The 24,555-nt window shown below is 42.1% G+C and overlaps 2 protein-coding genes across 5 annotated transcripts; both read right to left on the bottom strand.

The window, feature by feature from the left end:
* Nucleotides 1-2,981: 2,981 nt before the first annotated feature.
* On the bottom strand, nucleotides 2,982-12,466 carry rpl9 (ribosomal protein L9). 2 transcript variants are annotated; one of them, XM_069924908.1, is made up of 6 exons: nucleotides 12,420-12,466; nucleotides 12,219-12,334; nucleotides 8,168-8,263; nucleotides 7,430-7,562; nucleotides 7,250-7,330; nucleotides 2,982-3,172 (listed from the first exon to the last, which is right to left on the bottom strand). In XM_069924908.1, exons 1-6 carry the CDS (start codon nucleotides 12,463-12,465, stop codon nucleotides 3,063-3,065), a joined length of 582 nt encoding a protein of 193 aa, XP_069781009.1. In that variant the 5' UTR covers nucleotide 12,466; the 3' UTR covers nucleotides 2,982-3,062. The 2 variants fall into 2 exon arrangements, with proteins under 2 accessions (XP_069781009.1, XP_069781010.1); XM_069924909.1 differs by lacking the exon at nucleotides 2,982-3,172 and adding an exon at nucleotides 5,057-5,194.
* Nucleotides 12,467-16,134: 3,668 nt separating this feature from the next.
* On the bottom strand, nucleotides 16,135-23,866 carry LOC138757485 (uncharacterized). 3 transcript variants are annotated; one of them, XR_011353626.1, is made up of 2 exons: nucleotides 19,493-23,866; nucleotides 16,135-18,683 (listed from the first exon to the last, which is right to left on the bottom strand). XR_011353626.1 is itself a non-coding variant. In XM_069924905.1 (2 exons), exon 1 carries the CDS (start codon nucleotides 20,729-20,731, stop codon nucleotides 19,595-19,597), a length of 1,137 nt encoding a protein of 378 aa, XP_069781006.1. In that variant the 5' UTR covers nucleotides 20,732-23,866; the 3' UTR covers nucleotides 16,135-18,683; nucleotides 19,575-19,594. The 3 variants fall into 3 exon arrangements, 2 of the variants coding, with proteins under 2 accessions (XP_069781006.1, XP_069781007.1); XM_069924905.1 differs by having other exon boundaries at nucleotides 19,575-23,866; XM_069924906.1 differs by having other exon boundaries at nucleotides 16,135-18,677; nucleotides 19,575-23,866.
* Nucleotides 23,867-24,555: the final 689 nt, after the last annotated feature.

Raw genomic sequence — 24,555 nt, 5'->3', positions numbered from 1 at the left:
CAAAGTGGATAGTTACAAGGAATCAGTTGTGGGTGTCCAACGAGCAAATCTCTCTCTGAAAACTGACAAGAACCTTCCTGAGCAGTAACCATTTACTTTTCAAGCACCAAAGCCTGACAAACTTCTGTGCACAGTACAAGAATTGTTTGCAACCAGTAAACTTGGAGTGAGAAGTGAGATTGGAATGTGAATCAAAGAACTTTTCTGAACTTGCACACACATTACTTGCACGTGCACTTAGAATTAGAAGAGGATTAAGTTAATAGTGCTAAGTTAAGTGTGATCCTGTTTTCATGTTTAAAGATGATTAAAAAGCAACTTTTGTTTAAGTAACCACTTGCCTTGGTGAATATCTATTGCTGCTGGGTTTTGGAGTCCTCTGGGCCTATAACATCAGTTAGCCTGGCATTAGTGGTTTGGTAGATGTTGGGAGTCAATTATCAAGGAGTACCGATGCAGGGCCAGCGCTACCATTAGGCCAACTAGGCAACTGCCTAGGGAGCAGACGTGAGGGACGCTGTTGAAGATTCCAACAACTCCAGCACCTGTGTTATGAATGCCATGGTTCTAACACATTATAATCATATGCATTAGTCTGGTAAAGTGGTGGAAGTGGTATGACGCGCATCAAACACCACATCAGATATTGCACCCACCCCACAGCCCAGTCAACACCCCATGCCCACACTCAGCCCAACTTAGGGCACAAAATAGATTGGCATCAGCCCTTCTGAGGACATGATAGGCCAAAGCTGGTATGGCTTCAAGGGAAAATCTTGCTTGAAAAACCTATTGGGATTCTTTGAAGTAACAAGCAGGCTAAATAAAGATGTATTTGGATTTTCAGAAGGCCTCTGACCAAGTGCCACACATGAGGATACTTCATAAGAGCCCATGGTACAACAGAAAACATACTAGCATGGGTAAAACATTGGCTGATTCGCAGAAAGCAGTCAAAATGCAGGGATCATATTCTGGTTGGCTGCCAGTTGCTAGTGGTGTTCCACAGGGGTATGTTGGGGCTGCTTTTTTTTGTAGATCAATGATTTGGATCAGGGGTGGTAACCTTTTTAAAAACTCAGTCCACCTTAAAATATTCCCTATGCCATTAGTGCTGTGATTAGTAAGGGATTGCTTAAGGAGGTATGTGAGTAGGAAGAAAAAGGTTTGAAAACTTCTGTTTTAATTGTACCTAATTGACTCGTTATGTGCTGTTTCATAACTCCAAAGGAAATGGGCCAAATGACAATTTTTCTCAAGCAAAATATTTTAGTAACAATTAGGTCTAGAAGTGGCTCTCAACCTTCCATTCCAACTCGTCTACAACCATAAGCAATCCCGAAGCACAGAGCACTTATGGCATAGGGAATACTCAAGGTGGAATGTGAGTTTCAAAAAAGAGGTTGGCCACCCTGATTTAGATTATGAAATTAATAGCTTTGTGGCTATGACGACACAAAGCTAGTTGAACCAGGTAGTGTTGAGGAAACAGGGAGACTGCAGAAGCACTTTAGATAGATGAAAATGGGCAGAGAAGTGGTGAATGAAATTAAATGTCAGAAAATGTAGTCACACAATTTGACAGAACAATTGATAGACAATTTTCAAAATAGAGAGAAAATTGAAAATTCCCACATGCAAAGGGACTTGGGAATCCTCATGCAGGATCAACTGAATGTGAAATTGTACTTGGGAGTCAGTGATGAAGACAGCAAATGCAATGCTAGCATTCCTTTCAAGAAGTATAGAAAACAAGAGCAGGGATGTGATGTTGAGGCGATTGTGATGCGATTGGTGAGATCTCATTTGAGAGTGAATAGTTTTGGCCTCTTCACTTAAGAAAGTGGGTTCAGAAGAGGATCACAGGATGATTCCAGGAATGAAAAGGCTAACATATAAGGAATATTTGACGGTTCTTGGTCTGTACTCTGAATTTAGAACAGGATGGGTGGGAATCTCATTGAAACATTTTGAATGATGAAAGGTACTGACAGAGTAAATGTACAAAGGCTGTTTACCATGGTGGGAGAGTCTAGGACAAAAGGACAAATTCAAGATTGAAGGACAGCCATTTAAAATAGAGGCACTGAGTAATTTCTTTTGCCAGAGGGTGGTGAATCTGTGCAATTTGTTGCCACAGGCAGTTTTGGAGGCCAAGTCATTGGGTGTATTTAAGGCAGGGATTGACGGGTTCTTGATCAGCCAGAGCATCAAAGATTATAGAGAGAAGGCCGAGCAGTAGGCCTGACTTGCTTATTTCTTTTCCTAGATCTTAAGACTAAACTTAAAAAAAAAATCCTAGAAATGAAAACAGCCAATAATGCAATCCCAACAGCATCTGCTAGGTCATTCCCACTTGACAAAGGAGGGCAGGAAGGGAATGATAAGAGTGCAAAGGGAAAATGACAGAGGAAGCAGAGTTTGAGCTAAGACCCCACACAATTTCAGACTACTGAATAAAAAGGTGTACATAATCAAAGCCACAAATGGATTAAAACTGTGTACATGATTCAAAGGTCTGGTCAAGAATAAGCAAGTCTTGAGAAAATAGACACAAAGTTGTTATATCCATAAAAAGATTTACCACTGCAAGTCATGCAATCAGCATCATTGCCTAACACCATTTGCAATTTTTGTTACTCAAGCTAACTCTATGTCCCCCTCCCTTGCAAACAAGGATTTAATCCACACAAGTAAAGCTGCTTCAAGAGCCAGTCAGAAACTTAGATGCCAGAGGAAGAAATAAGGTCGAGGAAGGTTTTGAGTAAGTTATATCTGGAAATTGAAAATTAGATTTGCAGTTAGGGAGATTAAGAATCTGTTGGTCAGAAGATAAAATGAGAGGTGGAAAAGTCAGAAGAATCTTAGATATCTATGATTCTTCAGTCACATGGTTCAATTCACATTTGACAGTAATAAAACCATGGTTAAGCACGGTCAAGTTTAAAGAGCTACAAATTTTAAAAAGGAACAAGACAATCTTTAGTCATTAAAATTTAATTGAACTGCTATAATCATTTTTTTATAATCATTTTTTTCCCCAACATATCCATCATCAAATATTACTCTCCAGTCTGTGGTACAACTGTCCCCTTGTCGCTCACATAGATGCCATCCAGGAATTTACGAATATCCTTCTTCTTCACTGTGGTTGCTTGCTGAATGAGAGCAGCTGAGGGCAAAAGAAAGCACATCTAAATGCACTACACTAAAACAGCAGTGATGTTTTAACTAATATTTTTAACCAGACCCATCTCAATGGAACCACCACATTCTCACTGTCATAATTAGAAGATTCAATGAGAGGACCAAACCAACAGTAACTTTTGCCACTGAGCATTTAGCACTTTATTCCTTCTCACTGTTTAAGAAACACTCTACAGCAAAGATCACAAAAGTTTGTCAAAGGGTTTTTTTTTTGCTGCAGTTGACAATTTCCAAGTAGACGAAGATGATGACATTGCAGGCCCTTCGCCCCAAGATGTTGTCTACCAACTCTACCCACCCGTACTGCCAAAAACCCTGTACTTTTCTTATATCCATGTGCCCATCGAAGATTCATCTCCATTGTGCCAGCCTCCACCTGCAGCAATGCATTCTTACAGGTACCAACCACTATGGGGAGAAAGAAATCTTGCCTCCCATTACTCCCCTAAACTTTCCTCCAGGATTTATTTGGGCATTTACTATTGTCACCTGGGGGAAAAATTTTGGCTGTCCATCCTATCCAGGTCTCTCAATCTTCGATAGCCTATCAAGTCACCTCTCACCTTTTATTGCTCTAGAGTGAAAAGCCCAAGCTCAGTCAACCAACAAGACATGCTCTCCAATCCAAGCAATAACCTAGTAAATTTTTCAGCCCCCTAAAACTTCCATATCCTTCCTGTAATGAGGCAATCAGAACTGAACAATATTCAGAGTGTGGTCTAACCAGTTTTATCGAGCTGCAACATTACCTCAAGGTTCTTGAACTCAACACCCCCCCCCCTCCCCGAACTAATAAAGGACAGCACCATATACTTTATTTACCCAATCACCTTGAAAGGCAACCTGGAGGGATCTAGACCTGGACTCCAAGATCCCTCTGTTCGTCCACACGGTTAGGAATCCTGCCATATTGACTCAGTAGATAATCCCTTCAAGTCTTCCACAGCTGAGATATTACCCCTGAAACAATACCACCATCCCCAAACTTTTACCTCCCTTTTCAAAGATCTGAACCATGGAATACGAACCAGCCAATGCAGTTGTTGTCAGCTAAGCCTCTATAAGGGCCATATTGTAAATCCACACACTAATCCACAGAACTCCCTAACAATCTTAGTTAAAGTTTTTCAGCGCATGACTAGCAAGGGCTTAGCAAATAACAGTAAATCAAAATTCTTCACTCTGAAGAGGGCAAATACAGAGAGCTGTTTCAGCCATAAAATTGTGACTGTATTTAAAATGGATAATTTTCTAAAAACAAGGGAGTAATAATTTGGTATTGCGATTGATAGTCAGCCCATGGTATTTTTAAAATTTCATTTGTTTCTTAAAGAATCATTCCAGGTACCTCACTAAAATGTTCCCTATTGCTTTGGCATAATGAATCAATGGAACTTGCCATTCGAAAAAAAATAAATTTTATTTTTTGTGAACTGCAATTTTCCAATACATTTTTGCAAAAAGCAAGGGGGCTTTTCACTGCAAAAATTGTAACTGAAAATAATTTAGGAAATCAAGAAAAACTTTTTAAATCATTCATTAAAGACCAGCTTTGATTTGGCTATCTGCCTCAATATCCTGATGTAAAAAAAAAATTAGCAATGATCTTTAAGACTCCACATTGTCACCTGCACTACAAAGATCACTGTTACTGACAATGGGCATACAGCCCTTTGAGATAATAAGAATTCAAATGCTTTTACTACTATCTGGTAAAAATTTGATTTTTGAACTTCAATTTCAAAGATTTGTTATTTCAGTGACCTGTGGAACAAAAACGTCAGCACATTAACACGTGCAGTTTTGCTTCATACAAACCCTATGCGTGCCTTCTCCATGGAGAAGGCACAAGACACTTTCTAACCTTTAATCCTTTATGTCTAAGCTGTAGTCTCAACAACTGCACCCTTCTCAGAGACGTAAATACCATCCAAGAATTTTCGAATATCCTTGTTTTTGACTGTTGTTGTCTGTTGGATCAGGGCAGCTAGAAGATAAATCATTCATGCAGGAAAATTAACCAAAAGAGGCAACATGCATTTAGGAGCTAAAAGGAAACTGAAGACATCACATCAAATAATACGCAGCAGCACATAATGCCCGAGTTATAAGAAACACGTGTTTACATAGTAGCCAGCGAGTCAAGGGAGGAGAAAGCAGTTCTAAAATGAATCCATTGAACAAGCAAATTTAAAATTATTCATATAGTAAATTCTTGATACTTCAGATATTCAAAATTTAGTATCATTCAAAGGCCAGAAAAAGGAGGTAGAAAGGGAGAACAATCAAGGGAAAGCATAACCCTGATCACCACCATTTCCATCAACGCAATCCCATTAATAAATCAAATATAATTTACTGTTTAATGCAAATGGCAGCAAAAGCAAATCACCAAAATGATGGTGCATTAAATCATGCAAAGCACTGATATTCTAAAAGACTGGTAGTGTTTTAGATGCAGGGGAGAAGGAAGAAAATGATATTTCTCAGTGATGCCAAATGGTCACACATTATGATTACATTCTTGCAGACATCCAACTTGCACACTCATAGGTTGGGAAGATACAACATTTAAAGTACTTGACAATTCCCCAGAGAATTACCTTAATAAAACAAAATGGGTATAAGGAAATTAAAAACTGCAGATAATGGTTTATATTCAGTTATTTATAGAAACTCTTGAAAGGACACTACTGCAACTGTTGAGACCATGATAAAGCTTCACTAAAGTCATGATTAAAGTGGCACAGTCAAAATTCCAATGCTAAAACCAGTTTTCACAAACTTCAGCTTCATAGCATATAAACAAGAAATGTCACCTTTTACCACCAGTCCCACAGGTTTTCTAGAAGATAGGAATGCAACTTACCTCTGCATCAAAACAGTGAACTAAGAATGTGCTAAAATATAATTTATGGAGGTCAAAATATAGCAAGTAATCCAATGAGAAAATATCCAAAGCATACTCAGTCAAGACTGGTGCATGCTTAGCAAAATTAATTTGAGTAAGAAAATAAATAGTACCCATCAAATATTTTCCACAGCACAGGATTACAATGTATTCCTTTGATCCTGATGAACATGCTTTATCATATCTAACACATTTAAGCTGTTTCTAAAGGTTCATTGGCATAGAAAGTATAGAACAATTCACAGAGGGGAGCCAGAAATGTAATCGTGTACTGACATATTCTTTTGAGTACCAAATGCTAAGCTGACTATAACATAAGGATGGCATTTACACCAACAGTCATTTCATCTGAAAATAGCAAGATGAAGGCTTGTGTGTATTATGCCACCGATATTTTTCCAGCTTTTAAAATGCTAAATATTAACTGTTAAAGCTGGACAACAAAACCACATATGTAGAGCACAAGCTATCACTCAATTTAAGGACTCTAGTCCCTCAACAACTTCTACAGGTGTATTTTCAAAAGCACACTTGCTGGATATTTTGGTATGGGAACTTCTCTACACAAAATCAGAAGCCACAAAGGCAGTGAATGCAGCTCAGGACATAATGCAAACATCGTTCCCCTTCACGGACTCCAGCTAGATCTTCCACTCCTCAAGAAAGGCAGCCAGCAAACCTGAAGACCCATCACACTCTAATCACTCATTCTTTTCCCTTCTCCCATCCAGAAGGCTTAAAAAATATGAAAGCACACACCAACAGGCTTGAAGACAGTTTCTTCCCAGCAGCCACAAGGCCCTTGCATGATCCTCATAGCAGTTATCACACTGTCTTTGCTTGGTGCTAATTGATCTTACTTTTTATTGCAATCCTATACTCTATAACCTATGCTGTTCACACAGCCATAAGAAAGGTAGAGATAACCCATTATATTGTTCGCTCAAGTCCCTTCTCACCTTACTAGGTATTTTGTGACAAATACTTAAACCGTATAAACTTCTTGTGCACAAAAAATTAAGCAGATATTGTGTAAGCCTTGCAAGACAGTTTATAAAACTTGGTTGAACAAAATAGAATGATACATTTTCAATTCCATTCAACAGCTAAAGCTGACTGCATGATACTAACCAGAATTTGATACTAGTTCAATATCGTTTCCCTCAAGAACAAGTTCATCTTTCTGGGTCTGAGAAACAATACATGAAACACCTGATGCAAGAAAGAAAAAAAAAACAATGAATGCAATCACAATGAAATTCCACTTCCTTAAAAAATATTTGAAGAAATTCAAAATGCTCCTGCACTCACCTGGCTTCATACGGACTCTACGAATATACTTCTCTCCCAAGAAGTTACGGATCTCTACAAGAGATCCTGCATCTTGAACAACCACATTGATAGGGAAATGAGCATACACAGACCTCATCTTGTAACGAAAACCCTAATTTTTGAAAATGGGATAAAAGTTAAATGCATAATGATTATTATAATTTTGAAATCAATGAAAAAATGAAATTCTTTGCAATTAGACAAGGTGAACCAAAACTATATGTCAAAATTTAATAGATTAATCAAAGAATGATTATCAGACAGGTACATAATTAAAATGGTGAGTGATATTAGCTCAGATAGACAACTTGGAGGACATGGATGCGTTGATCAGTGGTCCTGTCCCTACATAACCATTCTGAATAGCCATTCAATAAATATTTCACAGGACTATGGAAGGAAGAGACAAGCACAAATTGAAGAAGAAACATCAAGATACAAATTTCTATAAATTTTTTTTAAGACTTCTCAAATAATTACCTGTGGTAATTTACAATTTGTTGAAAATACATAGGTGGTTACATTAGTTTTAGCCTATTGTTTCTACTTGATTGAATATAGGAAAAAATAATACACCTTTCCTGGTAGCGAGGATGACAAGATTAAATGATGAATTCCAATTTAGGCAAAGAGAACATTTAGTGCCAGGTAATTCTTAGCTACAAGGACTAAAGTTCAAAACAAGCAAAAGCTCACTTGTTCATAATTGATACTCACTACAGTGACACCCTTGATCATGTTCTCAACATGACTGCAGATTGTCCGGACTGTTGCTAGCTCCTTCCTGTTACCCCACCATTTGTCAACTCGAAGCTGAGAAATAAGAAACCACGTTACTAGTGATGTAGAAAACCCTTAATAGATTTGTATCTACTTTCAAAATGGTAAAACCTTAATGTGGCAGAATACAAGGGCCAAAATTGATGAAGTTGAACTAGTTAAGCTTCTGTAATGTAAAGGCCACATGTTGTAGCAAATACCAAGTTAAACTGCACATTAGGGTTAGGGTTAGCTTCAAGAGAATTGAGATCCATTCTTAATATCCATTTTTTAAATAGATAATATCTATTAAGGGAAACCATTAAAATTGCAACTGTCGCAACAGTGCTACTGCTGGTATGAACCTGGGGAGAGCAGGGATTGAATCACTATGGGACTCCCCCTCCCGGTCCTATTTCTGCCCAGTCCAACTCCCAACATCTCCATACAGGCTTTAAGTGGCTTTTTAAATAAGCCGGTGCAGTTTTTAAAATCTTGCAATGATGGATCTGGGCCCAAAATGGCAGCGTCTGAGTTTAGAAGCAGCCACAACTGTTGCAGACTCCAAGGGAGCAGCAGTAATGGGGAGAACAACTCCCCCCACCCCATGGACTGCAAAGATGTTAACGAACCAGCAATGTTCTCTGCAGTTGAAAGACACACACAGGCGATGAGCTATTTGTGACTTCCAGACCACACAGTCTGTAGGCAACTTGAGATCAAAGAACTCACACCAGGCTGCAGGCTGAGAACCAGGATTCAAAAAGGTGCTGAGGGAAAGAAGGGCTCCTGTAGGGCCCTGGACATTGAAGGCTTCCTCATCATGTTGGAGGTTTGGATTTCGGCTCAGATTTGAACTGAAATCTTGTTCAGCTACAGAGACCACAGGAGAACTGGAGGCAAATCTACCACCACTCAGTTGACTATGAGGGGGGGGGTCTCTTTTTCCTCTTTCTCTGACTGCAAGGAGAGCCAGACAATGATAATGGTGAATCATGCCTGTTTTTCCCATGACAATAAATAGCATCTGATCTCAGATATACCATTCAATTTGCATTTAAAAATGCAGATGTTAAAAGTTCAGAACATTCCATTGTGATAACTATGTACTCTGAACAATGCTATGTTCCAGCAGCAGAAATCAGTTGTCTTTTATATACAAGGTACACGAACCTTTATCCAGAACCTTTGGCGGACAGTGTGTTCCGAATTTCGGATTTTTCTGAATTTCGGAAAGCCCACCCAAGTTGTGCTGCCGTATCCACCTCCACCCCCTTCTAGTCGCCCAGCCGCCTCCCCCGACCGCCGGTCCCCACTTGCTGGATTTTGGAGCTTTCCGAATTTTATGTCCGGTTAAAGAATCGTGTACCTGTACAAAGACTTTTAGACAGTCACATGAAAATGCAGAGAATGGAGGAGTATGGATCACATGCAAGCGGGAGGATTTAGTTTTATTTGGCATCATAATTTGGTAGACATCATGGGTCAAAGGTGCTACACTACCTGTGCCATATTCCAGGTATTAAAAAGTGCACTCCAGGAATGGATGCCATTTAGCTAAAAGTTTGTGAAAAATATCGAGAGGCAAGAGCATTGGCTATTGGCAACATTGAGATCAATGCATATCAGGATCATTAAGGTGGATGGTCTGAATACTTAAATCCAAAACAACAGAATTAGCATCAAGTTTAAAATTCAAAATAAATACTTCAAACCACCTCAACACCCTCAAAGAAAACCAACAAAAGGCACTTTCAGGTGACCAAAATATCCCGATGTAAAGCCGCATATTTGACCTCCATGCAGCTGTCGTGAGGCCATCCGAAAGTGCAGGAGGCGCCTGTGAGGGGCACTTGGTAACCCTCCTCTGGGAGGTATAATCACCAGAGCACTGAGATTCATCCCCCCCCCCCACCCCCCTCAACCCCGGCACCTGAATGCAGCCAACTGAAAGCGGCTGCTAAGGGGATGACAATCAGCTGGCGAGCATCTGATAGGCCCCCTCCCCTCTGGCGTGGGATGTTAGGGCAGGGGCAGCTGGCACGGGCTGTCAGAGCTGGGGCGGCCAGCGCAGGTTCTCCCCACAGCCCCGTGTCGATCCCCACACTGATCCCACTGCCCCGCTCTCTCTCCACAGCCCCATGTCAGTCCCCACACTGATCCCAATGCTCTGCCTACGCCAGCCGCCCCAGCGTTGACAGCCCGAAGGGACACGAGCCAGAGTGCGCTCCTAGGCGCCTCCCATGCAGCTTTCAGCGCTGCCAACTGAACAACCATTCCACAGGTCTAAATCTGCTTCCGCAGGCGCATTCTTGGCGGAGTATGCACCTGTAAGCGGCTAAAGTAACTAGCAAATTTTAAGTTCTGAAACCATTTTGGTGAATGGAAGGTTTGTGAGAAAATGAGGCTTTCTTGATTTTGATGCAAGATACCAAAATAAAAAGCATTCCAAGGGTGCAAATACAAGACTAAACTTCATTCTACTCAAGTACAACAGCACCTTAAACAGGACACAGGCCTAGCTAATAAAGAGATCTTAAAGGTTAAAAAAAAAGTAATTAAGTCAGGAGTGTTTTCATAGTGCTGGATAAATGAAAGAAAATATTCCTCTATAGGCAGCTTCAAATTTACAAACACATCCTTCTATCAAAAGAAGATTCAATATTCAATTTGCTGTCATGTAATAAAGACAGTGTAACATTACACACAATTTGTTTCAGTCTGCCATAAGGCAGAGGCTTGACATCATGAGAAATTGCCTGAAACGCTTCAGTCAGAGAAAGAGGAACAAGAGTTTAAAAATTCATTAATATTTAATATTTTCAAACAGATTTATCCACAGGTGTGCTTTCACTAGATCACAATGAACCCTTAAACAAAAGCAAAGCCAACGTTTATGAAAGAATTTATTTCAGCTCATGCCAGACAAGTGTCATCAGTGACCAAATATCTATGCAATTTTAAGTAAAAATGCATGGTGCACCCATTTTAAATGATAGTCCTAGGCAAATACTGGGCAAGTTTCCCTTCTCCAAGTCCCATCAACCTCATACTTTACAAACATCCAGTCTTCTTTTGCTTTCTTTCCTTTTCTCTGCCTCAACGTTGCTTCCCCAAATTCTTCTTTGGCTTGGCTTCGCGGACGAAGATTTATGGAGGGGGTAAAAGTCCACGTCAGCTGCAGGCTCGTTTGTGGCTGACAAGTCCGATGCGGGACAGGCAGACACGGTTGCAGCGGCTGCAGGGGAAAATTGGTTGGTTGGGGTTGGGTGTTGGGTTTTTCCTCCTTTGCCTTTTGTCAGTGAGGTGGGCTCTGCGGTCTTCTTCAAAGGAGGTTGCTGCCCGCCAAACTGTGAGGCGCCAAGATGCACGGTTTGAGGCGAGATCAGCCCACTGGCGGTGGTCAATGTGGCAGGCACCAAGAGATTTCTTTAGGCAGTCCTTGTACCTTTTCTTTGGTGCACCTCTGTCACGGTGGCCAGTGGAGAGCTCGCCATATAACACGATCTTGGGAAGGCGATGGTCCTCCATTCTGGAGACGTGACCCACCCAGCGCAGCTGGATCTTCAGCAGCGTGGACTCGATGCTGTCGACCTCTGCCAAGATTGCTACTAATATCCATATTAATTGCTTCACTTTTTATCCATTCACAGTCACATCTGATTCCTATTTAATACTATCTGCACATTTAAGATAAAGTAAATTAAAACCATGCATAAAGAAATGTATTTAAGTTATCTTTACATAAAAAGTGCTATCAGCTACAGGCAAGAGTCCCCTACCTTGGGGAATGTCTCCCCTCTATTGGGGACTACAACTTAAAGAGATACTAAATGTCATCTGAAATCCCCAAATTTGCAACAATCTGCACTGACCACTGAAAGTTAAACTCTCAAACCTTGGCTTAGGAAGAAGTCTTAAACCAATGAGTTGCTTGCTCAGGCAAAGAATCAAGATTAACCTGAAGCAAACTTCAAGTTGCTGTCAATAACTGACTCTAACAAATTACCTTCTTCTTCTTGATGCCAAGAAGGCTGAGCTCCAAGTTGATGTGATTAAATTGCCTTCGTAATGTTCCTCGGGGCCCCTTTACAATGACAGTTCGGCCTTTTAAAGTCACATCAACTATAAACAAGATAATACCAGTTACTTTCAAAGTAGTTAACAAAAATATAAACTTTAACAAAATGTTAAATGGAAGTAACTGTACCACTGTCAGGGATATCAACAATCTGGTTGCTGAGAATGGTCTTCATTCTGAAAAAAAGAAAGCTCAGTCTAAGATATTACAAATAGTAATAGCACTTACAATGCAAGACAAAAAAAGCACAGATAAACTATTTTCTGTGTCATCACCCTTTTAATATGAATGTGTGTTTTCTGGAGTTAAAGGAAGAGAGAAAGATTTTTAAAAAAACATGATTCTGATGGTTCTGGCAAGATGGAAAAGACCTTATGAGAAAATGTACAAATTTTCCCGTGTAAAAAAAAATTTGGCTAAAATGGGAGAGATTTTTCTTTGAGGTTGCAAGTCTGAAACCCTTTCTCAGAAGCAGTCTTTGAAGTTAGGCAAAGATTTTGAAAAGACTTGAAGATCTGTGAATAGTCAGGAATGCAGAGTTAAGGTTACAATCAAAAGTCATACCTTAAAAAAAGAGCACGCTCAAGGAGCCAAATGGTCTACTCCTACTAATTAATATGCTGCATTATTCAGAAATTCCATATTTTAAATCAAATGTTAGACTTTCACTGATTACAATCCTTCATGCTCTCAGGATGTTAGAATCTCGGAGTTGTTTTATTGAAAATAAGTAGAATTATAGTTTTAGTACAAGAAAAACAATAGTTTTACATACATCAGGGTCCAAAATATAGTAAAAATTAACAGCTGCAGAGTCTGAGCAACAAATATCAGCCAGGAAACCAGAAAGCTTTCCTTCAAAATAATGCCACAGGGGATCTTCAACAGCTACCCAAAAAGGTAGTCATATAACTATTTAATATCTTATCTGAAAAAATGCAAAGAATCTAGTACCCCCAATACAGGAACATAAGTCCCAAACTTGCAGACAAATTTTTCCACAGGACGTCTTTCCAACCTCAGAGCTGCGTATCAACAATCCAAATGGAAATGAATTTTTGCCCTCAACCGTGACTGCCAACTTTAGATATATCCAAGCATAATTCAATTCTTGTTAAAGCAGGACTAGGTTGTTCAAAAAAAATGTGAAACATGAAAATGTGCAGATGCAGTGAATGCAGTAAAAAGACAAATGCTGGAGGACTTCAGCTGGTCTCACAACTGTCCATAAGAGGTAAAGATAAATAACCAACTTTTTGGGCTTGAACCTTTCTTCAAGGTAACTCCTCTGGATGCTGCAAGAACTGCTGAGTTCCTCCAGCATTTTTGTGTTTTTACTTTGTTCAAAAAAAATACTGCCTCATTTCCTTACCCAAGTGACACTTCAAAAATATTTCACTGTCTGTAGGGGACAGTGGGACAATGTTTGATCGTGACATATTCCATTTTCTTTTGAGTACAACTTTTTTCCCTCGAGTAAATACATTACACATCAAGTCTACTCAAAAAATGATTTGAGCAGCGGAACTGGGAACTTTTGAGAAGCTCGGATCCCAAATGCCCCGAGGAAGGGACACCGTATACATGTCTTGTCAGTAGCTTCCTGAGAGGTAGGAAGGTGTCTGGGCCATTTGCTGTGGACCCTTCTCCCTTTGCACCGAGATGAACTATAGTGAGCGACCCATTGTGGTTCACGGTTACCCGGCGGCCAACGGACACTCGCACGGCTCGTTTCCCCCTACAACCCTTATCGGGCAGGCCGACTCCACCGTCGCTGCGAAACACTCGGAATTGACCTCCAATGGTCAAAACAAACGCGGCAATATAAGCCTGCCCCGCGGCGCAAAGCCGCACACTCAGCGTTAGCGCCGATCGCGACCCCACACACTAGAGGAGAGGGTCGATGAAAGGCGATTCCATTCCCCCGGCCCAAGCTCCCGCTCCCTCACCTCGCCGAAAATGGAAGAAAGGAAATTGCGCACTCTTCCGCCTCCAATTGTAGGGGAACGTGCTGCGTCACTGAACGTCATTGGGCAGACGGGGGTTCCAAAAGTAAAACACCGCAGATGCTGGAATTCTGAAATCGAATAAAGGAAAACGCCCTCTTTCTTCTCTCGGTGCCCGAAAGAGCAGAATAAAAGTTGCTTCCATCCACAGACACTGGTGAAAATCTACCTGGGTTTTGGAAAGAACTTTGTCAAAGTGTACTTTACACCTTTTGGTATTATTATTATTACACCACCTAACAGCAGGCGAAATAAGGCGTGTCAATGTACCTGAAACGTACATATGACCCCCAAACAATTCGAGTCCTATTTTTACTCTTCATGGAGAGTATATCTACCATTTCCTATTTTACTTACCTTTTCTCCACGAATTTGTGAACGCTCTCCAAAATCCATCCATCCAAAGAACTTCAGAGTTGTTTCTCACCCATTTCCTACTGTCGTGTTTACCTCTCTAAACCTTGCACTTCTCTTTTTTGAAGCATATGCAGGAATTCAATTTTAACAGCTTTTGGAGGGGCGCATCTGCAGAAATTTACTGTTAAAAGGTACATAGGCAGATTTGTCGGAAATATTTTAAGACTTTAATGATGTAGCCATACCTCTGTTAGTTCCTTCCCAAGATGCATTTTCCATGTAGATTACCATTTCAAGACCCACCAAACCAGGTCACGTTTCAGATTTATTGTCAGAGTACATATATGACATCACATACAACTTTGAGATTCTTTTTCCTGTGGGCGATGCAGAATTACCACTTATTGGTAGTGCAAAAAATAAACTGTACACAGTGTAAACATGTAAACAAATAAAGAAATGTAGATAACTGACTGTAGAGAGAGGGAAAATAACAAACAATAAAGTACAAAGGTAAGGGTCGTTAAATGAGTCCCTGATTGAGTTAATTGTTGAGGAGTCTGATGGTGGATATTTGCAGGACTTTTGCAGAATGCTTTTTGTAGGAGGCAACAAAGTATCGACAGCAGCTTGCCTGGGAGAGCATGTGATCTTTGCAGGCAGAGGAGAACAGTTTTGCTCTGAGAGAGGGAGGGTGTGAAACAGAGAGAGGAGACAGAAATCAGTTCAAGAAGGACAAGCTGGCAAAATTTGGAAGGCTGCCTGGTCAAAGGAGAAGACTGGTGGTGTGAAAGGTGACCTATAAGAAAGGATCATCTGGAGAACCCTGAAGGGGGCAAGTTTCGTCAGCAAGGCTGATTGAGAAGGAATCGGTTGTAGATGTCTTGGAAAAGGAATCTCTCTCTGAAAACCAGCAAGAACCCTCCTAAATGGTAACAATTTGCCTGTTAAGTACCAAAGACTGGTGAACTTTGTTAATGCTAACTTCTGTGCACAGTACAAGAATTGCCTGCAACCAGTGAGATTGGACTGTAATCCAAATAACTTTTCTAATCTTAAATATATATTGCACACACCTGCATTTAGTATGGGGGGGGGGGTGATTAAGTAAGTGGGTTAAGTAATAAGTTAAAGATTAATTCTATTTTCTTGTTCAATTATAATTAAAAAATACTTTTGTTTAAGTAACCCTGTGTTGTGATGCATATCTATTGCTGCTGGTTTTTGGGGTCCTTTGGACTCCGTAACAGTATCATTAGCAAATTTGTAGATGGTGTTGTCGTATCGAGCCACAAAATCATAGTTGTAAAGTGAGTAGAGCATGGAGCTAAGAATGCTGCCCTGTGGTGCTCTGGTACTTATGGAGGAGATGTTCTTACTAACCCTCACTGATTGTGGACTGGATGTGAAGAAATCCATGATCCAATTACACAGTGGTGTGAGAGTGCCTTCATGTTCACAAAATATGCTCGAGACAAAAGTTGAGAACAAAGAACATTTATTTACATTTACAACATTGCAAGGTTGGGTACTCTCCCCCTACCTTGGGAAAGTACACCGAGGGCAGGAAGCTTCTTTGTTTTTATACATTTTTCAATTCACCTCCCCTTACATTTTTCTTACATTTATCCTTCTTGGATTGGTTTGGCACTTTTCCCTATTCGCCTGACTCTTGACTGACTCCGACTTTCTCCTATCCCGTACTCACACCTCCTTTCCCCACCCCCTATTAAACAAGCCCTTTGTGTGTACGTGCATATTTCTATATCTCCTTAAATTCCTCTGTTATCTTGTCTACTTTTTCATGCGCCATTTTACACAAAGAACATTTTAGCTATTTCCTTGCTTTTTCTACCTTCTATAATTGTTTCTAAACTCCTACAATAATCGAAAAGTAACTGTTTCTAAACTCCTACAATAATCAAAAAGTAACTGTTTCTAAACTCCTACAATCCACCCCTTAAAAAGAGCTACGCTTTCAAACCTGTCTAAATAATAGAGGTATCTTTTTCCCATAGTTCCAGAAGGTTCTCTGCTGCTTCAGCATAATTCTGTTGTTGCAGAACCATAATGGGGCTGATTTGTTGGACGGCTCGTTTAACTAAACACTGGAGGCAAGGAAGAATACAAGGGATTAGAATTAAGACAAGAAGAATAAAGGCAACGAAGACAAGTGCTGAATGTATCCATGACCAGGAACCACTAAACCATTTAGAAAACCATGAGTCAATGGCAGGGTGCCATGTCTGCACTGGTACATGAGAGAGTTTCCGTATACCTGAAGAGACGTCTTTAACAGCTTTCCCATTATCATCAATTTTAAGGCAACAATTAGAAAGATTCAGCTTGCCACACACACCACTTTCTGCAGCCAATAAATAGTCCAGGGCCGGGCGGTTTTGATAAACTGTTGCTCGTATCTGTTGCTGTTCCTCTGTCAATAAATCCAAAGCAGTAGCTGTCTGGTTAGTAATAATTTCTAGGACAGCCTGAAAACGGATTAAACGATTGAGCATGTAGATTGGAGTTCTGTACCCCCATGACCCATCCTGTGCCCACGTAGCTGGTCTATAGTATAAAATGATGCATTCAGGGGCCAGTCATCCCCCCCATCTGCCAATCTCAACCGAACGGCGTTGTATGGGGGAATGTAGTCGAGTGGAAATATGTTTATCAGAATCTGGAGGAAGATGGAAGTGTGGTTGTATCATTCCAATACAACAAGTTCCACTCCAGTCAGGTTCAAGGTATGTATAAGCCATATTACCACAAATCCAATATAAGCCGTCGGGTGCATAGCTGGAAGGACTAGAATTTTCCCTGAAGGATCTCAGCGCAGGAATTGCCTGATAAGGGTTGAAACCAGTGCAATTCCAAAACCCAACATCAGCAAGGTCACATGTATCATTAATGGGAACCAGGGGCTACACAGGGAATATCTGATCGATTAGAAAGGGACAGGAATCCGGTAGGCGGGGCAGGAACCCAATTTCCACTAGTGATATTTTTCCAGCGCTGGCAAGCCAAATCGCCTTTTGGGTACCTGCCGTGTTCTTTTACCAAACACTCAAAGCCTTGTGGATAATTTTCCAACTTCCAAAACTCACGGGATTGATCAGAAGTGCTTGTAGAAATATTGGAGGCAAGGAGTGTACAATCGTCTAATGGCTCACCTCTCCATGGCCAAGTTCCATCCCGGGTTGGTCCGCTACAAATCCAACAGTTGCGAACACCAAGCTCTTGGACTGTAAGTTGATGAAAATCGACCCATAGGTTATCCCCGAGCCTATGTTTGTTGGCTTGTTTTCTTGCCCTTTCGTATAAATCTTTTGGATCACCTTTTGGCAGAGCAGGCATATCTTGAGGCCTCTCTGTTGTACTCTGGCGCTCCACTTTAGAGAAATCCCGACCAAGGTACCATGATGACCTGACAAGGGGTTCCCCCTGTTTTCTCAATTGAGCTAAGCATATTGGCCCAATAGGTGGGCAGGATGGAGACCTACTCCGTTTAGAGCCCTCCCCTGTACTCAGGTGGACAGTATAGATTTTATTCTCGTTCCTGCACCAGGAACATTCAGGGAATAAACAGTTCAGACTTTCCTGTTGAATTAAGCATCGTGCCTGTGTACCTGACCACTCCTCAAAATACTGAACTTTCCAAACTTCCCCTTTATATTTCCAAGTGCGGCCCCTTTTCCAATAGGACTTCACACAACCAAACTGAGAACAGGGAGGTATGGCAGATTTTTACATTCCTTTTCCCCCTTTTTCTTAATACAGTGAGTAAGATTTGGTGATGTAACAATTAACCAAGAAACATCCCGTTACAATAACACAAAATAAAAGATACATATTCCTCATTTTCTTGAATTCTTCTTCTGCAAAGTCAATTTAAGTCCATCGGTATGTCGTTCAGATTGCCACTCTGAGTCTTTGGAGTCCTTGCAATTTTCAGGGGGAGGACAAAAACGTTTTACTCGTTGCACATGTGTCCAACCTCTCTCTCGAGTCCAAACTGCAGTGTCTGTAACTAAAAGGACACAATAAGGACCATCCCAGGTTGGCGTCAGCTTAGCGTCTTTCCAACACTTAATCAATACCCAGTCACCGGGTTGAATGGTATGGATGGGGAATTCCAAAGGCGGTGTCTGCGCTAGAATCCCCCTTCTCCTCAGATCAACCAATGCGGTGGAAAGTTCCTGCAGATACTTAGATATAAATTGGTCATTTGCCTCCGGTATTGGGAGGTCTGTATGGGAGCCCAGATAAGGAAGGCCGAACATTATTTCATACGGGGAGATGGCAACATCGCGACGGGGAGCGGTACGGATATGGATCAAAGCCAGGGGTAAACATTTAAGCCAGGAAAGACCTGTCTCAGCACACAGGCGGGTGAGCTGAAGTTTAAGCGTCTGATTCATACGTTCTACTCGTCCTGAACTCTGAGGGTGCCATGGGGTATGTAATTGCCAATCTATGCCCAAAAATCTACAGACCTCCTGCAGCACACGGGATGTAAAGTGCGGTCCTCTATCCGAGTCAATGGTCTCGATAGAATTACTCTAGAATTAATCTACTCTAGAATTAATCGAACCACTGTTCCGGCTCGGACATTTGAAGTAGGAAAAGGTTCGACCCAACGGGTAAAGTGGTCCATCATTACTAACAGGTACTTGTAATTACCGGACCTTGGTAATTCAGTGAAATCAACTTGCATGCGCTGAAAGGGGCGCACAGTCAGGCTATGACCTCCACTCATAGACTTATGCATGGAGGCTTTATTTACCCGTTGACATAGGGGGCACCCCTGAACACTTTGCTTAGCGAGGGTATAAATACCAAAGCAATAGTTCCGACTACTAAAGGCATCAACCAATGCTTGCGTTCCCCAGTGTGATTGCTGATGGAGTCCGGTTATAACCTGTCTTGCTACGGCCTGATTTAAAACTTGTAACCCGTCTGTTGTCCACCACAATCCATCTCGGGTTTTATACATCCCCTGTGTCTCCATCTGTCGCTGCTCTGTCTCGGTAAAAATAGGATTTTTCTGTAACTCCTGGGGTACAGGTAACAACACATGCATTTGTATAGTCTCTCCCATAGAGACTTCCTTTGTGACCTCATCTGCCTGTCTATTACCTCGGGCTTCGGGGCTTCCCCTATTTGGTGTCCCCGCACATGGACCACGGCTACCTCCTTAGGCAGCATGAAAGCATCCAAACATTTGATTATTAAATTTTCATGAACCAATTTTTGGCGCTTTCCTGTAATCAACCCCCGTTCCTTCCAAATTTTTCCAAAGGTATGTACAACCCCATAAGCATATTTAGAATCTGTGTAAATTGTTCCCACTTTTCCTTGTAGTCCCTGGAGGGCTCGATACAGTGCATATAACTCGCATGTCTGAGCTGACCAGGGACCGGGGAGGCGACCATCTTCGATCACGGAACCGTTTTTGCCATCCACTATGCCATATCCACTGTAACGGGTTCCTTCTATACAACGAGAAGAACCATCTATAAACCATCTTTCTCCCTCACATAGAGGCTCATCTCCTAGATCGCTCGGGATCTTAGTCTGCAAATCTATAATTTCCAAACATTCATGTTCTAACTGGTCAGAAGTTGTCTCACTTGACGGAGATACCAAGAATGCTGCTGGATTCTGGTCCCGATTAGTAACCAGCGTCAAGTCATCTCGGTCCATCAAAATTGCCTCATATTTTAGAATTCTCGAATCAGTCAACCACCTCCCCGCACGCTGTAACAGAATAGTTCGGACGGTGTGCGGGATATGGACAGTCATGGGTGCGCCAAAGGTAATCTTTCGACCCTCTTCTACCAGGACAGCGGTGGCAGCAATAGCCTGGACACATTCCGGCCATCCGCGACAAACTGGGTCCAATACTTTGGACAAAAACGCCACTGGTTGCCGGAGCCCCATTCGCTCCTGGGTCAATACACCCGTAGCTGCCCCAACCTTTGCATTAGTAAATAAGTCAAATGGTTTATTCAAATCAGGTAATGCCAACACTGGAGCCTTGGCGAGACAACTCTTTATCCTCTTAAATGCCTCCATTTCTTCCTCTGTCCAGACAACAAGAGAATTATCTAGGCCAACTAACTTATCATACAAAAATTTTACCAAACTAGAATAATTTTCTATCCAAATTCGGCAATATCCCACCAGACCAAGGAACTTCCTGAGCTCTCGGGTATCCTTGGGAGGTGGGACCTGCAAAATGCCATGTATTCTCTCCGGTTCGCCGACACCCCTGACTAATTAGATGGCCCAGGTATTTTACCTCTGGCTGTACAAATTGCAATTTCGCCTCACCTACTCTCAACCCCTTTTCTCCCAGAAAGTTTAACATATCCACCGTATATTATTTAACAGACTCTTGTCCTTCCCCCGTAATCAATAAGTCATCCACATATTGTATAAGCTGACAATCCAATCTTTTTGGAGCTTCTTCCAACATTTGTTCTAATACCTGGCCAAACAGATTAGGGGACTCTGTGAAGCCTCGCGGAAGAACTGTCCAGCGATACTGGTTCTTTCGTCCAGTATACGGGTTCTCCCATTCAAAGGCAAACATGTCCCTACTGCCCTCATCCAGAGGGCAAGCCCAAAAGGTCTATCACACTAAACCATTTACTAATTGAATCTTTTTTTCCCATAATAGTATATGGATTAGGTACAACGGGGTATCGGGCCAAAATTACCTTGTTTAACTCTTGTAGGTCTTGTACCAGCCGATAAGTACCGTCTGTTTTTCGGACTGGCAATATTGGGGTGTTAAAGGGGGAAATACAGGGTTCAAGCAAACCATCCAGTAGTAGTTGATCGATTACGGGTTGCAATCCCTTCCTTCCATCCATAGAAATCGGGTACTGTTTACGCCTAACTGTCTGATTGGGATCCTTTAACGTGACCTGAAGTGGGGGAACATCCAACCCCCCTCTATTTGCCTTCTTCGCCCACACTTTGGGGTCTATCAACTTGTGATCTTCTTGAGTCAATGTACAGAACTGGACTCCGATCCCCTTCCCCTGGGGCCGAGTCCTGCAAATCTCGACCCAATAGACAAACTCCCGCCTGAGGGACGAGTAGAATGTCTCCCCTTATCACCTTTTTCCTCATCTGTATCCTAAGGCCCTTTAATTCAGGAACCTCAAAGTTAGATCCCCTGATCCCTGAAATAACCACCCTCTTGTCAAAAACTGTTCCTTTGGGTTTGGTTAAAATACTAGAACGAGCAGCCCCTGAGTCTACCATAAAAATCATATCTTCTTCGTGGGGTCCTATGCTTAAGTTTACCAATGGTTCTCCGTGCAGCCCCACGGCAGTCTTTACGGGAGAACCCTGACTCCCCTAATCTTCCTCCTCCATCAAAACATAGGATCGTGTGTCCCTAGCCCTCTGGGGGCATTCCCTCTTGAAGTGTCCCTGTCTTTTACAATAGAAACAAATCTTGGGCCCTGTCTGCCATCCTTTGTTGGGACCACCTCTTGGAGCCCCCGTTCGTGGTCGTGGACCCTGAGGTTCGTCCCATCCTTCAAATCCTGGCCCTTCTCTTTCTCTCATTCCCATCCATCCGCCCGGACCGTTGGTCCGGCGTCTTTGACTTCCCTGCTGTCCATTTACGACTTCCTTTACCGCCTGCATTAATATCTTCGCCTTTCCTTTCTGCTTATCCTCACTCCTTTGGACATATGCCCTTTGGGCTATTTGTAGGAGCTGGGATAATCCCTGTTCATGCCAATTTTCAGTCTTTTGAAGTTTCTTTCGTATATCTGGGGCTGAGTTTGTAACAAATCCTGTCAAAACTAATTGTTCCCCAACTGATGACTCTATATCCAATTCTCCATATTGTTGTATTGCTGCCCGCAGTCTAGTCAAAAAGGCCGAGGGGGTTTCCTCTGGGCCCTGGGAAACCTCGAATGCTTTTTTAAAATTCTGTCCTTTTGGTACTGACTCCCTTACTCCCTTTATCAGGTTCACCCTGTATTCTTCCATCCGGGTGCGACCATCTACCGTCCCCTTATCCAAGTGTGGATTGACCAGAGGGAATTTGTCCTCTCCAGCAACTGCTCCTGGACCTCCCTGGTGTTCCCGATCCCACACCCTAATTCCAGCTTGTCGAATCATTCCTCTCTCATCTAAAGAAAATAAAGCTTTGAATATAGACATTAACTTATCCCAGGTGTAAATGTTAGGTCCCAGAAACTGATCTAATTGCTCCGTACAGGCTTGAGCATCTTCAATTAAAGACTTCATTTCCCGTTTAAAATTTCTCACCTGTGCTAGTCAAGGGGACATTTACAAAGCCTATTCCACCCCCTGGACCTCCCAAAGGTACCTCACGAAGGGGAAGCATTTGCGCCTGAGAAGGGTCCGGTCCCCAGGCTCCTGATGGAACTGGATCTTCCTTATGATGTCTGGGACCCAAAGCAAATTCCCCAGCCTTCTCTTCATGAAGTTTTTCACACTGCTCTTCCAACAATCCCGTACAGTCTGGGTTATATACCTGGGGGGTAAGAGGCGGCGGAGGACCCTTACCTTGTAACCTAATCCTTATCGTGTTTTCTCATTCATTTTCATTGATGAGTCTCGTAGGGGTTGGAGTGGCAGACATATGAAGGGGAGGATAAAGTGGGCGGGGAGGAGAGGGCAAGGGAGGAGCTGGCTCAGGATATGGTGGAGGTAATGCCTGCAAGAGGTCCCAATTTTCAGGAAGAGGAGCCAATGGCTCCTGTTCCTTAGATTTCGCCGGATCCCTTGTATTCATCACCATCTGGTCAAATTCTACAAACAACCGGCAGGCAGCATAATCTCTACTTTCGGAGTCCTCAGGTCTATACTCATAAAGCCAGGTATTCAACGCCTGGCATACCCAATCCTCATCCGAACTGTATTTTGGCCAAAATACTGAAGACCCCTTAATTGGATTATTAGGCCATTCATGGCAACAATATTGAATCATTTTCTTTTTGTCTTTCCCGCGGGTTTTCCCCACATCCCAATTCATCAATTGCCTTCCCAATGGGCATCCCGGGGGAATTCAGTCAGTCGGTCCTATTCCCGGACCTTTCGGTCCTATTCCCGGACCTTTCAGACCTATTCCCGGACCTTTCGGTCCTATTCCCGGACCTTTCAGTCCTATTCCTGGACCTTTATTCCTACTTCCTCCCCAACCCATGGAAAAAATAAGGTCTTACCCAGCTGGCCAGCCTTCCCAGCACGTCACTTGTACGGCTGTCCCGTTGTTTGTTCTCAACGTCTCTTCTCGGATATCACTCGCTACATCCACTGGCTGGACACTCGATGACCAGGAGTCCGGCTAAATCAGCCGGGGTGCACCGACCCCTCTTCAAACAAGCACCAGTCAGTGGAGGGAGTGTGATCCCAGACGAGCTCCCAAGTTGTGAGAAGTGCCTTCACGTTCACAAAATATGCTTGAGACAAAAGTTGAGAACAAAGAACATTTATTTATATTTACAACATTGCAAGGTTGGGTACTCTCCCCCTACCTCGGGAAAGTACACCGAAGGCGGGAAGCTTCTTTGTTTTTATACATTTTTCAATTCACCTCCCCTTACATTTTTCTTACATTTATCCTTCTTGGATTGGTTTGGCACTTTTCCCTATTCGCCTGACTCTTGACTGACTCCGACTTTCTCCTATCCCGTACTCACACCTCCTTTCCCCACCCCCTATTAAACAAGCCCTTTGTGTGTACGTGCATATTTCTATATCTCCTTAAATTCCTCTGTTATCTTGTCTACTTTTTCATGCGCCATTTTACACAAAGAACATTTTAGCTATTTCCTTGCTTTTGCTACCTTCTATAACTGTTTCTAAACTCCTACAATAATCAAAAAGTAACTGTTTCTAAACTC

Source organism: Narcine bancroftii, chromosome 3 (assembly GCF_036971445.1).
Source record: "Narcine bancroftii isolate sNarBan1 chromosome 3, sNarBan1.hap1, whole genome shotgun sequence".
In the NCBI taxonomy this organism is placed as follows: Eukaryota; Metazoa; Chordata; class Chondrichthyes; order Torpediniformes; family Narcinidae; genus Narcine; species Narcine bancroftii.
This window is presented reverse-complemented; position numbering and strand designations above follow the sequence as displayed.

Bases quoted from the DNA above. Each gene is read 5' to 3' on its own strand.
- rpl9 (XM_069924908.1), bottom strand. From the start codon at position 12,465: ATGAAGACCATTCTCAGCAACCAGATTGTTGATATCCCTGACAGTG. The intron at 12,335-12,419 runs GTACAGTTACTT...TCTTGTTTATAG, and splicing joins TGTTGATATCCCTGACAGTG to TTGATGTGACTTTAAAAGGC. The intron at 3,173-7,249 runs GTTAGTATCATG...TTTTGCCCTCAG, and splicing joins TGAACTAGTATCAAATTCTG to CTGCTCTCATTCAGCAAGCA.
- LOC138757485 (XM_069924905.1), bottom strand. From the start codon at position 20,731: ATGGAGGCATTTAAGAGGATAAAGAGTTGTCTCGCCAAGGCTCCAGTG.